General features: G+C 38.1%; 2 protein-coding genes across 3 annotated transcripts; both read left to right on the top strand.

Annotated features, from left to right (window-relative positions):
- Positions 1-1,913: 1,913 nt before the first annotated feature.
- LOC103134959 (F-box only protein 30-like) lies at positions 1,914-5,582 on the top strand. Its single transcript, XM_007547491.2, has 4 exons — positions 1,914-2,055; positions 3,418-3,586; positions 3,881-5,126; positions 5,290-5,582. Exons 3-4 carry the CDS (start codon positions 3,891-3,893, stop codon positions 5,494-5,496), a joined length of 1,443 nt encoding a protein of 480 aa, XP_007547553.1. The 5' UTR covers positions 1,914-2,055; positions 3,418-3,586; positions 3,881-3,890; the 3' UTR covers positions 5,497-5,582.
- Positions 5,583-6,247: 665 nt separating this feature from the next.
- LOC103134931 (F-box only protein 30-like) lies at positions 6,248-11,826 on the top strand. Of its 2 annotated transcripts, none has more exons than XM_016669526.1 (3): positions 6,248-6,552; positions 8,906-10,971; positions 11,081-11,826. In XM_016669526.1, the coding sequence occupies exons 2-3, from the start codon at positions 8,953-8,955 to the stop codon at positions 11,273-11,275; spliced, it is 2,214 nt and encodes a 737-aa protein (XP_016525012.1). In that variant the 5' UTR covers positions 6,248-6,552; positions 8,906-8,952; the 3' UTR covers positions 11,276-11,826. The 2 variants fall into 2 exon arrangements, with proteins under 2 accessions (XP_016525012.1, XP_007547513.1); XM_007547451.2 differs by having other exon boundaries at positions 6,248-6,554; positions 8,910-10,971.
- Positions 11,827-13,227: the final 1,401 nt, after the last annotated feature.

Here is a 13,227-nt window from a genome sequence, read left to right as displayed (position 1 = left end):
TCGTTTATACAGTGAGGAAAAGGACACTTATGTTTCAAAGGTTATCATTTGCAAATGCATCACATTCATTTAAAATGTCACAAAATACCACTTAAGAGCTCTATTTGTAGTTTTTTCTGTTTCCATCCGATATGTTAGATGTCAACTTTTGGGGAAAATCCTGACCGAGGGAGATCCATTTTTGCCACATGAGTTGACCACAGCTTTGCCTTCCGTCAGCCTTTTTGACAAATGGTCAACTCCCTCCAAATTGAATGACGGACACAAGGGGTTGTTGATTTTTACTAGCATTTAATTGGACACAGGTACCAGGGAGAACTGTACACAACAACATGACAATCTATTTTCATGCAGTAAGTTATTAGAAAACAATAACACAATATTTTTACAAAATCTCCATGAATCAGTATCTTGACTTTTGCAAAATGTTGACGCAAACTATGGTAAAAAGAAAACATGCTGCCCTCTGCAGAGTGTGGCGTGTAACTGAATAAACCGTTCAGACCTGCTTTTCTTTGAAGGTCTTTCTAGCACAAGAAGATACTGGTTTAAACAGTTTTGCAGCAGTCAGTCTGCTCATCATATTGTTTGGAGCTGTGTATCTCTGCATCTTCACTTGGGCTTATGATATTTGAACTATCCTGAGATGAAGTTTGTTGAATATTTAATGTCTAGTGAAAATACTGTTAAACTGGGTTTTTGACTTAGACATTTTAAGTTAATAAAACGCAAATAAGTTGATGTGAAAATGAACACTGAACTGTGATCAATAGAATAATGTGAATCACGAAGTTGCAAAAATAAAGATATAAATTAATCATGTTTTAGAAAACAAGCTAAAAGTCTTGCAGACATTAAAACCTGTATGATCAATTTTTTTTTTTTACTTTCAAATTAAAATATTCCAATAAGTCTGAGCTGAGTATTTCCAAAGTAGATCATATTTCTCTTTCGGGCCTCACTACTTTTTTATTTTATGATATATATTCATGTATTTTGCTGACTTGGCGAAGGCCATTTGAGATTCTAGCTGCATTGTTTTTGGCATTTTGGATAATATGTATTGATAAAATACTTATTCTAATGTTTATATATAATATTTTTTCGATGTGACATAATGACAATCATAGTGGCCCCATACGATGGTTTTGTTTCAACTCTTGATGACAAGTGTGCTCATCAGTGTCGTTGATGTGCCCATGAGTCAGCTCCTCCTGCTCCTGGGGGTTTTGTGTTGTGTAGGTGACCCTAGACTTGAAATGTGGCATCTCCCACTGTCAACATTAATGAGCAGGCGTCTGTTCAAACCTTTGTCCTCAAGTGAGAAAATAAATCACGTGCTACACTGCCATCTCCTGTTGCAGCCAGGCTATTACATTTTAGTTTTATAAGCCGTGTTCGGCAGTTCAGTTGTTTGTGGAATGACTTGACTTTTGCATTAACAGAAGAATGCCCTGTACCTCCATGCCATTTCTTACCATTTAACTAAAAATACTAACAAAGCTTTAATGAGTTAATTATACTTGCTTTACGTTTTTTTTCCCACATATGTAAATACTTTTTTAAAAATTAATGATAAAGAAAATTGTAGCTATTATGGCCGTTTTCTCCATTCTGATAAAAACAAATAAACTTGTCCATCTCATAATTATTCTTATAATTATGATCATTACGCATTGATTTGGAAGCAGACACCTAAAATGTACAGGGCAGGTTTACTTGAGGACAAGTTTGAGTACCACTGATATAGTAAACTATACTAATAGGGGGCAGATACAATTTTTATACTTATTTCAGCTCTTTTTCAAAGATCTGGAATAATAAATTCGATGCTACGTTATCCAAGTTTCTTTTCACCGTCGAGTAATATCTCAGGCATTGCAACACTTACACTGTTCAATAAAGTTTCCGAAAGGAAAAAAAAAACGGGATTGCGATTGTGGCTAGGCTAGCTAGTCGTGTTTCCAGAGGCAACTATGCTAACACACGGGTTTACCTCATATATGTAGACACTAATAAGTCGTAGTATGCATTTTCCAGTGAACATGCCTTGAGGTAAGGAAAACCAGCAGTGGCTACATATTTTGCAAAAACGGCCTTTGTTTTGGAATGCTTAGCTTCCGCCCGAGCTAGTTGTTTTTAGCCCACATTAGCATAGTTCAGTGGTATCTATTTCTTGAACAAAAAAAGAAAATGTTGTTCCACAAATATCTATATCAAAAAGTATTTTATTGCTGAAAAAGTTACTTAAGAGGTGATGGTTGCAGTTTAATTTTTTTGTTGACATGCAGCCTGGAAATCCATTTTAATCTTGTAGAAATGTATTGTTTCGGACTGAAATCAACCGAGCTCCCCAGCCTCCAATTAAAAGTCATTTTAATTCCATAGTGCTTTCAAGAATAGTTGGACACTAGTTATGTACATTTAAACTTCAAAATTATTGATATATGCAAACTGAAAAATCTGGTGTTTTGACTTCTGAAATGTCACTGACTATTGATCACAATTTTGAGATTTTAATTGTGATTTATCAGTTTACTTTGTAGGCTAAACATTGTATGTTTCCATTTACTACTCTCATTTTAAACAAACATGTTAGTAAGATATAAAAAAGATTGCCTTAAACATAAATATACCTAAGGCATTAGTACTTAGAGCCCAAATGTATAAATTAAAGCTCTGAAACTTAAGACATGTTGGTGTGCAGTGACAGATTCCACCATAGTTGGATTTACAAATGCAAAATCCAATATAGAAGCTATGTTTTAATTTTGACCATAACCAATTAAAGCTTATAATTATATAATGGCAAGAAAAATCTAAGAATATTTAATAAGGTCACTTTTTTTATAATTTGAATATTTTGTTTGGCTTTCTGAGGAATTTCTGAAATTAATCATATTTTTTTTTTATTTCTGATTAAAATGTAAAATCATGTATGAACTTACCTTTAATATCAAACAGACTGTGGAACATCAACAACTGTAGAAAATGAGTAATTAAACAAGTACATTGGCGATATAAAGACAGACCGCAGTTGGCTTGCGCCCCCAGAGGTGAGGCACAGCACTGCACTGCCTCTCCTTGGTCTTTAATGTATTTTAAGAGGCAATGTGTAAATTCAGCAATTTTGAGTATAAAAATGTTGAAATTACCAATATGAAAAACAATTTATAGAAGATTAAAGTGGACAAATTGATTTTCTTTTATCATTGTTGGCATGTATTATACTTCTCATGGCCTTGTGTTTATTCATCACAATTACCTCACCTACATCCCCTACCGCACATCGCTGTTGGTGCACCTGTGATGTAGGAGAAGTGTGGAAAATGTGTCATCCCACTCTTCCTGTGTGCTACATGTCTGCCAGACTATTTTTGTTTATCGCCCCTTCTCCCTCTTTTTGTTTCTCCACAGGTTCAAAGTGGAAGCTGGTGCCAATTTGCCCGTGATTGGCTTGTGGGTTGGAGAGGAACCAATCAAGACTCAAGGAAGCAGCTCACCTGTAGGGCTGGCCAATTGACACATATCTTGCTGCTTGGCTCTGTCTGTGGGAAAAGGTTTCTGGTGGGAGTTAGTGGAATAGGTAAGCTTGGGGTAGCCTATACAGAGACTCTGTCAATTTATTGTGGCTGTCAGGTTATTCTCCCCTCTTCAGAAGTGGAGGGATGCAACAGAGATTTAAGCTGTGACACAGCAAACACCATTAGCCATGTAACATCTGGTGGTTGTAGTTCAAAATTAACATTTTACTTGTTTTGCATTTGTTGCCTAAGAGCTGATTTCTTTAACTATCTTCAATGCATTTCTATCTTTGTGTCTTTACATGTCTCACATCACTTGTTCTTAATCATATTAAACATTTTATTTATTTTTACAGAGACACCCAGATGAACGGTTCCACCCCCTTAATTCTGAAGATGGAGAACCATGTTCACTGTATCTCCTGTGTTAACCAGAGATGCATGGCACAGTCTGAACCAGGAGTTTCTTGTGAGATTATCACATGTCCTTTGATGTGTGGGGCTATGTTTCATTCCTGCAAAGGTGATGAGCACCAACTTTTGTGCCCACTCATGAAGGTTCCATGCCTTAATAGCAACTATGGCTGCCCAGCAATTCTGATCCGTAACAAAATCCCTGCACACATGGATGTTTGTCCGGCTGGGATTGTCTTCTGCCCAGAGAGATGGAACTTGCACCCAACAGAAATATTGGATTTGAAACCTGGTAGGAGATTAGAAAGTATCTTGGATGAGATAAGGAACTATAAAGACCTTGCACTTGCTTTGGAGGACCATCAGGCACTCCTAGAGACCATAGAGGAGATGGGGATGGAAAACTTAACTTACAAAGATTCTGTTATTGAAGAAGCGATACTGTTAGCTTTAGCATTGTCTGCTTCTGAGGCATCAACCGTGTCTTCCTCACTTCAATTGCAGTCTGGTCCAAAAGGAACAGAGGACGTTATGAGTGGAATCAAAGGTTTCAACAAAAAAGATATAAAGGAGAACTGTTCTAGTCTGAGATGTTTGGATGAAAGTGGTGCTCCTGAAAATATCAGTGTATTAAGTAAAAATGTAACCAATGGATCATTGATGGAAACAGAAGCCAATAATATTTCAAAAGAACCTGTGACCCTTCAAATAATATCACACACTTATCCCCCCATTTGTGGTCAGTCATTTCGCCGCGACCAATATCCTTCCCATTATCTAAATATCCACTGTGACTTTCACCCCAACTTCCGTGACCGCATAGAGTCCCACTGTCCTCTGGCATTGTATGGTTGTAGATTTTCCCAGCAGAGGTTGTGTTCATCCACCCACAGGGCCAGGGTGGTTTACCATAAGCACCTTAAGTCATTTGTAATCCTGCCTTCTATCAATGCGGAACCTGCAAAGGACTCCCAGTCAGACCAGTTTAGTGGACTCCCCATTGAGATACTGTGGCACATAGCTGGATTCCTGGACAGTTTTAGCCTCTCCCAGCTGTCCTTGGTGTCGAGGACTATGAGGCAAGTGTGTGCCAGTCTCCTCCCTTCAAGGGGGATAGTAGAGCTGCAGTGGGAGCGAGGACATTTTCCTGGTCATCCTCACACTTTGAGATGGCAGGTCAAATGTAAAGTGAGTAAAAAAAAAAAAATAACTTGTGTATCTGTGTGTTTTAAACAATCACTGTTATGTAACATGCACCATGGAAGTAATTGTGGATTTACCTTTAACAGCTGCAAATTTCTTTTTTTATTTTTGTGTAGTAGTAAACTCACTTATTTTTTTACTGTTGCAGGTGTGGAAATTCAGCCCTGCCTTCTGTCCTGTGTACTCGTGGCATTTTGTTGATGTTCCCAGCATGTCGGATCACATGAAGAAGTGTCCTTTTTTCAACAGAGCTGAGCTGAAGACTGAGCCTGTGCCCCTTACCGCCCTGTGCACCGAACAAGACAGACTCTCAGTCCTGCACTGTTATCAGTCCCTGCGTAGCCTCATTGCTTGATCAAGCAAAGCTGATCTTTATGAGATTCACTGTGGAATTATGAGAATGTTGCTAATAAAAATGTCCTTTCTTGCACTAAACCAAAATGGAACTCTTATTATTCAGATACCTTTACGCTAAAATGATGTACTAGTCAAGTTTGTAATTTTGAGTCAGAAGAGAGGAGTAGACATCTTGGATTTGTGCTACAAATATTATGTTAAGTTTTGCACGAATGGCAGCCTGGAGAAGCCCTTCCAACTCCACACTAATTTCTCATGTATTTTTCATGTAATGCTCATGGCCTTGATATGTAACTACACTTTTTTCAGTGCCCATATTTTTGAAAGGACAGTCTGGGTTTAAAGATAATTACTTAATCTATTAATTGGCCCTAATTCAGTGGACTTGAAGCCACAATTATTCAAGTAATTGTGGCTTTGTTACAGAGGTTCAGGTCTCATCTATCAGATCTGAGTTTCTCTGTAGTCTGCTTTTTCTGGTGTTCCTCGGGGAACCATTTTGGGTGCGTTTTTTTATCTATGTCCCACCCTTAACGCATCAATTTCAGAATTATAACAATTTTGATTTATAAGCTGATAGTATTCAGACTGACATTCAGCTGAAGCTCTTCCATTCCTTTTCATAAAGCCCACTGACTAAATGATGACTTAAAGTATGAATGGACTTTTGTCAACTCATACATTGAAAAAACTTGGTATAGCATTTGATTCAGATTTGTTTAATTCTCATTTTCTATTCATCTGATAGAAAATCAAAGACTAAAACAATTCACCTGTGTAAACTACAGTAATGCTTCTTTCAGCAATATTGAAATGTGTTTTCCTTTTTCTCCCACTCGATTATATTGCAACGGCATAAACTTCACATTTTGTTAAATAAAGTTTTGAAGAGGGGAGAAAAAAAAACCGGTCGAGACGATGACTGACTGAGAGTGGCTAGCTATCTTTAGCAGTTTCTTCCCAGCGGCAACTACAGTTAATAGACACGTTTAGACGCATTAATGTAGAAACTATCAAAGACGTCATAACACGCCTTTTCCTGTCAATACGACACAGGTGAGAAACACCTGGAACCTCTAACACATTATTTTACAAAAAGTTGTTTTTGTTGTCAACTGCTCAACTTCCGTCCGAGCTAGCTGTTTTTAGCCAACATTAGCAACACTCACTCCGAGGTTTAGCTAGCTTTCTATTGTTATCTTTATAAGTCGATATCGTAGAAAAATGACAGACGACAACATCAGAGTTTATATTAGGTTGATGGATAAAAATATGTAGATTACCGAAACTAAATGTTGCTGCAAACTTTGCTACAGAGCTGTTAGTGGCAACTGAACTTTTCCTGTTGACATGAAGTAGCTCCAATCTATTATTGTCTCAGTTGTTATGAGTAAATTCGCTTTAAAAATGCTTTATTTACTCGATAGCCATCCTAAGATAAGATAAGGTACGATTTTTGATAACTATCTGAATACTTACTTTATAAACGATTTATTTAAACGTGTGGAAATACATTGGAATGTCCTGAAGAAATAGACAACCTTTTAATTTTCTCTAGATAGCTGAGTAGTTATGGCTTTACATTTAAAATTTCTCCCATCTTCTGGTTTCCATATGTTTTAATGGAAATTAATGCATTTATAACATCACTCTGTGATCGCAAGTTGTTTTTCAAGCCCTTACTAACTTTGCTACTTAAAAGTTTTTAGTTGTTGCAATGTTAGATTTATAGAAAATTAATTTGCAGCTTTAAAGTAAAGCAATGTACAACAGCAGATCTATGATCAAACTGCAGTTTTAGGACAGCTTGCAAATTGAAAGGCTCCAATATGGAGCAATCCAATCTCAGTTATTTTGGCCAAAATAGAAATTGCAATGCTATGACTGTTTGAGACAGGAATTTCTTTTATCGTGCTTATTTATTACTGTTTGTCTTTTGGTCAGTAGCATAGTGTTTTGATTGGATTCAAAATTAAAATTCAATTTTGATCAACTGCACAGCACTGCCTTTAAATTTCAAATAACTTATTTAATTTAGATCTTTTTAAAGTTTTGTCTACTTTTAGCTAAATTTATTTTTTTGTTTTACACATGTAATTGGTTGCTTCTCTTAGCTTGGGTTGAACAAGCATATTCATGATAAAAATGTAATTTCATGTAAACTGACTACAACTCTTGAAAATGGATTTAAACCCCCTTTTGTTGTAGAGCCTGAGGCATTCTTCTTTATTAATTTTTGTTGCTTACTTATGTTTTCAATCTTGCACATAAAATAAATGCTGATGTTCACTTTCAAATGGCTCTTAACAAAATCACCTACAAAAATTCTCACCAAAAATCCCATTGCATAGACAGAAGTTCCTGAAACTTAAACATCATTGATCTTTTGACAGTGATTTGAAACAATGAGGCATGAATGAGTTAAGTCAGTAGTAGTGACATCTGCTGGTTGCTGTTGTGATAGCAGTCTTTAAAGTCTGAAACAAATCACTAAAACACTGTTTGTCTACTTAATACCAGTACATCTAAAACAATATAAATATTAGAAATATCATGTTTTTGATACCTAATTTCAACAATTGAATTCATATATTCATTACAAGTAGAATTTCATATTTTAACCCTTTATTTCTAGCCATTTTTATGATTGACTTGCATGAAAACCCAAACTTTGGTTTCTCAGTCACTTAGAATATTACAGAAGAGCAAAAAAATAAATAAAAATAAACCAAATTGTCAGCCTTTTGAAAAGAGAGTTTACTTGAATACACTACTTGATTGGGCTTCCTTTTGCATGAATTGTTGCATCAAAACAGCTTAATATGGAGGCGATCAGCCTGTGGCTTTGTTCAGCTGTAATGAAAGCCCTGTAGCTGGCACGCCTTTTCTTACTACACTTTTTCCTTCCATTGCACTTTCTATGAATAGGCTTGAATGCAGCATTCTGCAAACAACCAACTTTGTTAGCAATGATCTATTGAGGTCTATTCTCCTTGTGGAGTATGTAAATGACATCTACCAAGTCAAAATGGATTGAGTAAACCATTTTATACAGATATGCTTTTTTTGTAATTTGTAATACGCTTAACTTTCAGTGATGTTATATTTTGGGTTTTCATTTAGGGTAAGCTACTATATGATCATCAAAATTATACAGATTTATATATGGTTATATGTGTAGGAGTGTGTAATGAATCTATGTTTATATAAATAATCATTACACACTGCGTATGTATATTGATATTTATATAGATTCAGTACACTATTTTGTAATAGCAGCTGAGTAGTGTTTGTCATTCACAATTTTTTTAGCATATTTGTCTTTTGTCTTTAAAACACATTGTCATAATGTAAATACATCATTTAAATCATTTGGGCCTGACTCTTATCTCTCATAATATTCTCCTACAGAGGCGCCCATATAAACCACTCCACCCCCTCAGTGGCTCTTCAAATGGAGCACCACCATGTTCACTGTATCTCCTGTGTTAACCAAAGATGCATGGTCAAACCTGAACCAGGAGTTTCTTGTGATCTAATCGCATGTCCATTGGTGTGTGGGGCTGTGTTTCACTCCTGCAAAGTTGATGAGCACCAACTTTTGTGCCCACTTACGAGGATTTCATGCCTTAATAGTGGCTATGGCTGCCCAGCCATGCTGATCCGTAACCAGATGTCTGCACACCTGGATGTCTGTCCAGCTGGAGCTGTCTCCTGCACAATGGAGTGGAACAGGTGGCCTGTTAGCTGCTTGAACTACACCTCTTATGAGAGCCTAATTAGCCTGTTGGAAGAGATGGAGCAGCTGGACATGGCGCTTGCACTTCAGGACCAACAAACACTCCTTGATTCGATGAAGATGATTGCCAACACTCCATCTCCACAAGAAGATCCAGCCACTAGAAAGGAGATTAAAGCGAAACATTTAGCTTCACAGCCGTCTGCTCTTGAAATCTCAACCTCGCAGTTGTCCTCCTCGCATCAATCCCAGTCAGCCCCCAAAGCTTCAACAAAGGAGAAAATTCTCAGTGGGATTAACGGTTTGAAAGAGGAACACCTGAGTAAGTTGTATGAGGCCACAGTTGAGACTGCAAGAAGCTTAGCTGCTGCTCTAGACTTTGTTAGCAATGCCAGCTGTGGTGAAAGTAGCTCAGGAGGTGAGAATGTAGGAGATGTCTTGCTACAAAACAGTTTGGACAGTTATAGAGACATTCAGAATGGACTGGAAGACATAACCCCACAACATGCTGATGGTTTGCACAAAAGTAACATAAATGGGAACAGTTCTAGTCTGAGCCGCTTAGATGAAAATGGAGCTTTTGAAGGAATCAGTAGGCAGAACAAAACCGCAGCCAATGGACCATCGGTGGAGGCAACAAATGCTGATACTTCACAAGAACCTGCGACCCCACAAATTATATCCCCAGTCCATGTGACCCAGGGTGTGGCACAGCGGGCTGACCATGTAGTTCTGGACAATAAAGGGCTAGTTCTTCCAGGAAGTCTTGGACCTGAGAGGATGCTGCCCCTGAACCTCTTCTATAAGGGCCAGGTTCAATATCCTCTAACTAATGGACAATTAGGTGCTAAAGCAGACAAGTCACCGTATAGGCTGCGGGTAGAAATGGAAGACAAAGCAGTTGATACTTCAGACTTGGAGCATGATGATGATCCTATGGGCCTTGGGGAGATTGATGCGATCCCACCAGCTCTACTCTTCTGTTTGGAAGAGTCCAGGGAGTGTAGAAGGATCTCTGATACGGTCTACATTGATGGTTACCGTGTTGACCTCGGCACGCAGACTTTCACATTTCCTGCGGCAGTCTTGGTGACTAATACAAGAGTGGGCGACATGGCCTCTGTTTCAGCCTGTGACCATGCAGCACCACAGCTCGCCTACCCCAGCCCTCTTCGTACCCTTCGCCTCGGCCAGGTCCTCGAAGCTCTGGATTCAGAGGCGGTCCCATATAATCGTTACCTCCCACCTAACCCCCAACACCAGCACACCTTTCCTTTCTTATGTGGTCAGTCATTCAGGCGGGACCAGTTTTCGTCACATTTCAGAAACATCCACGGGGAGATTCACGCTTGGCTCAGTGGCTGGATAGAGCAACGCTGCCCCCTTGCATATTATGGCTGTACATTTTCCCAGCGGAGATTTTACCCATCTACTCGAGGATCAAAGGTGGTTCACGATAGGCATCTTAAGGCATTTGGGGTTCAGCCCTGCACCAGACTGCAACCTCCAACAGATTCCCAGTCAGACCGGTTTAGTGGGCTCCCCATTGAGATACTGTGGCATATAGCTGGATTCCTGGATAGTTTTAGCCTGTGCCAGCTGTCCCTGGTGTCAAGGACTATGAGGGAAGTGTGTGCCAGTCTCCTCCAGACCAGGGGCATTGTAGAGCTGCAGTGGGAGCGAACAGATTGTCCTAGTGGGATCCGTAATGTGTCGTGGCAGGTCAAAAATAAGGTGAGTTCAGAACTGATTTATCAGTGTTCAATGAGTGTGAATACTTTTGCGAAACAAAAAAAAAAACAAAATCTCTTTATGATCATTCAAATATATTTTACTGTTACAGGTGTGGCGATTCAGCACCGCTTTCACTCCTGTATCCTCTTGGGGTTTCACTGAGGTCCCCAGCATGTCGGTTCACCTTAAGAAGTGTCCTTTCAACGTAGTAGAGCAGAAGACAGAACCAATACCTCTTCCTGCCATGTGTACCGCACGAGATGGACTGTCACTCCGCCGCGTCCTGCGTCATGTCAACACTTGACCAAACAAGGCCGATCTGCATGAGATTCACTGTAGCTTTATGAGAATGTGGCTAGTGAAGTAAAATGGATTCCGATTAGTTTTGATTATAAAGAAGCCTTAATGGGGAAAAAAAAGACTTCAGGTCTGTTAATGGTTTTGAATGTGGAATGAAAAAGTGAGCATTCACAATTGCTTTGCATGGATTTGTGCTGAAAGTGCACCTTTATTCTGCTAAGAAAACATATTTTGACAAAGATAATTGTGCACAACAGATTTATATTCTCCTGAAGATTAAATATTATTCTGCCTTTCGTATGTATCTATGGAAAACAGTACATGTTAAAACTCCATTATTTCTGAATATTATAAACCATGCCAGCACTTTATATTTTAATTCCTTCCAAACTGAACAGTGAACTTTGTCTGACGAGCTTCCGATCGTTGCTAAGGGTCAAGTTCAGTGTGCATGTTATGGTTAGGTTTATCTGAAGTTTGGATCACAGTTTGATATCACAAAATGACTAATGTACCTGATTGCTGCAGTTTAATAAAGTGTTTACTGACTTTTTATTTTTCTCTAAGGTCTCTTTTAATAGTTCATTTCCATATTTATGCAAAATGTTTGGATAGAAAGCAAATATTGCAAAATCCAGGAAAACGAATCCAAATTCAAGACTGAAGTTACTACCCTTACTTAGCTGAGTACTGTGTATTACAATAACGTATTGCAATATATACTTAAGCTGTTTCATTGTACAACTTTTTCAAGGGCAAAATAAACTGCCAAACCCCATCAGTAGTGAGAGGATGGGAATAGGTCAAAAGTGACTGTTACAAATTTCATTTTGTGATTTCTGCCCATAAAGGCATTGAAACATGGGTGACTGGAATTCGGACATAAAATCTGACTATTACTTAAACCTATATTCAGGCTTTTAAATGGATATAGATCACAAGCAAAATAGCGTTTTTAAAGTTTTCTAGGTTTTTGTGCCAACTTAGAATTGATTCAGGTGAATCTTGCATAAATAGATGTCAAACATGGACTGAAATATCACATTTGCTAGTTTTTACATTTTCAAAGAAAAATAAAGGTTGCATTTATATCTAATAAAGATTACACCCAGGGTGCTGTTCAAGAACTCCCTCTATTTTTGCCTTTTAGACTTTAGTGTCTTAACCTTGATTTTGTATTTTTGACCAGTCCATTATCCCACTCCTACCTTTACAGAGCTTTCTTGGAAACAAACTGGGAGCCAATGAAAGTATTGAAATGTTTCACCTAATTGGCTTTCCATGTGTATTTGACCTTGTAATGATCAGTCTGCCCATTTAAAGAGTGACAAGTAGTCACTACAGTGTTGTGACTGTGTGTACTTGACAGAACATGACCACAGGAAGCAAAGAGTTATCCCTGTAGATTAGAAAGACAATTACAGACAAGCATGTTAAAGGTAAAGGCTATTGGAGCATCTTCAGCTTGTTGCACCTATTCAAAAGGTCCATGGCAATGTAACCAACCTTCCTGGGATACTAATCATAACCAAAAAACTGGCACAGGGCATCTTGAATCTGTGCAAGGTATGGTGAAGTCTCAAGATTAAGGATTCTGGAGACAAGTGTCAAGATTCACAAGTAAATTTGTGTGCACACAAATCCTAGACATACCTTTTAATTAATGCAATTTTTCCCCCCAAAATAAAAGCAGTTTTTTTTTACACACAGGCTCTCTGTACATTACAATTAAATATGCTAAACTATTAAGTGAGACTCAAGTCATTCAGCGATTTTGAGTAGACTTTTAGATGGTTTTCACCCTTGCTAGAAATTAAACAGCCAAGTCAATGTTTTGTCTGAACAGCTGTTTGACACCCATAATGTCATTGACATACTGCACACACCGAAGATAATACCCTTCAATGAGCATTGTAGAGACCCCGTGTCTTGGGGAATTGTACAGTCAAGACTGAC

The sequence above is a fragment of the Poecilia formosa genome, unplaced genomic scaffold (assembly GCF_000485575.1).
Source record: "Poecilia formosa unplaced genomic scaffold, Poecilia_formosa-5.1.2 Scaffold1, whole genome shotgun sequence".
NCBI lineage: Eukaryota > Metazoa > Chordata > Actinopteri > Cyprinodontiformes > Poeciliidae > Poecilia > Poecilia formosa.
The sequence above is the reverse complement of the archived record's forward strand: the minus strand, read 5'-3'. Positions and strand labels throughout refer to the sequence as shown.

Excerpts from the sequence above, each read along its gene's own strand:
- LOC103134959 (XM_007547491.2), top strand. The coding sequence starts at position 3,891 with ATGAACGGTTCCACCCCCTTAATTCTGAAGATGGAGAACCATGTTCAC. Across the intron at positions 5,127-5,289 it reads GATGGCAGGTCAAATGTAAA|GTGTGGAAATTCAGCCCTGC; the intron begins GTGAGTAAAAAA and ends TTACTGTTGCAG.
- LOC103134931 (XM_016669526.1), top strand. The coding sequence starts at position 8,953 with ATGGAGCACCACCATGTTCACTGTATCTCCTGTGTTAACCAAAGATGC. Across the intron at positions 10,972-11,080 it reads CGTGGCAGGTCAAAAATAAG|GTGTGGCGATTCAGCACCGC; the intron begins GTGAGTTCAGAA and ends TTACTGTTACAG.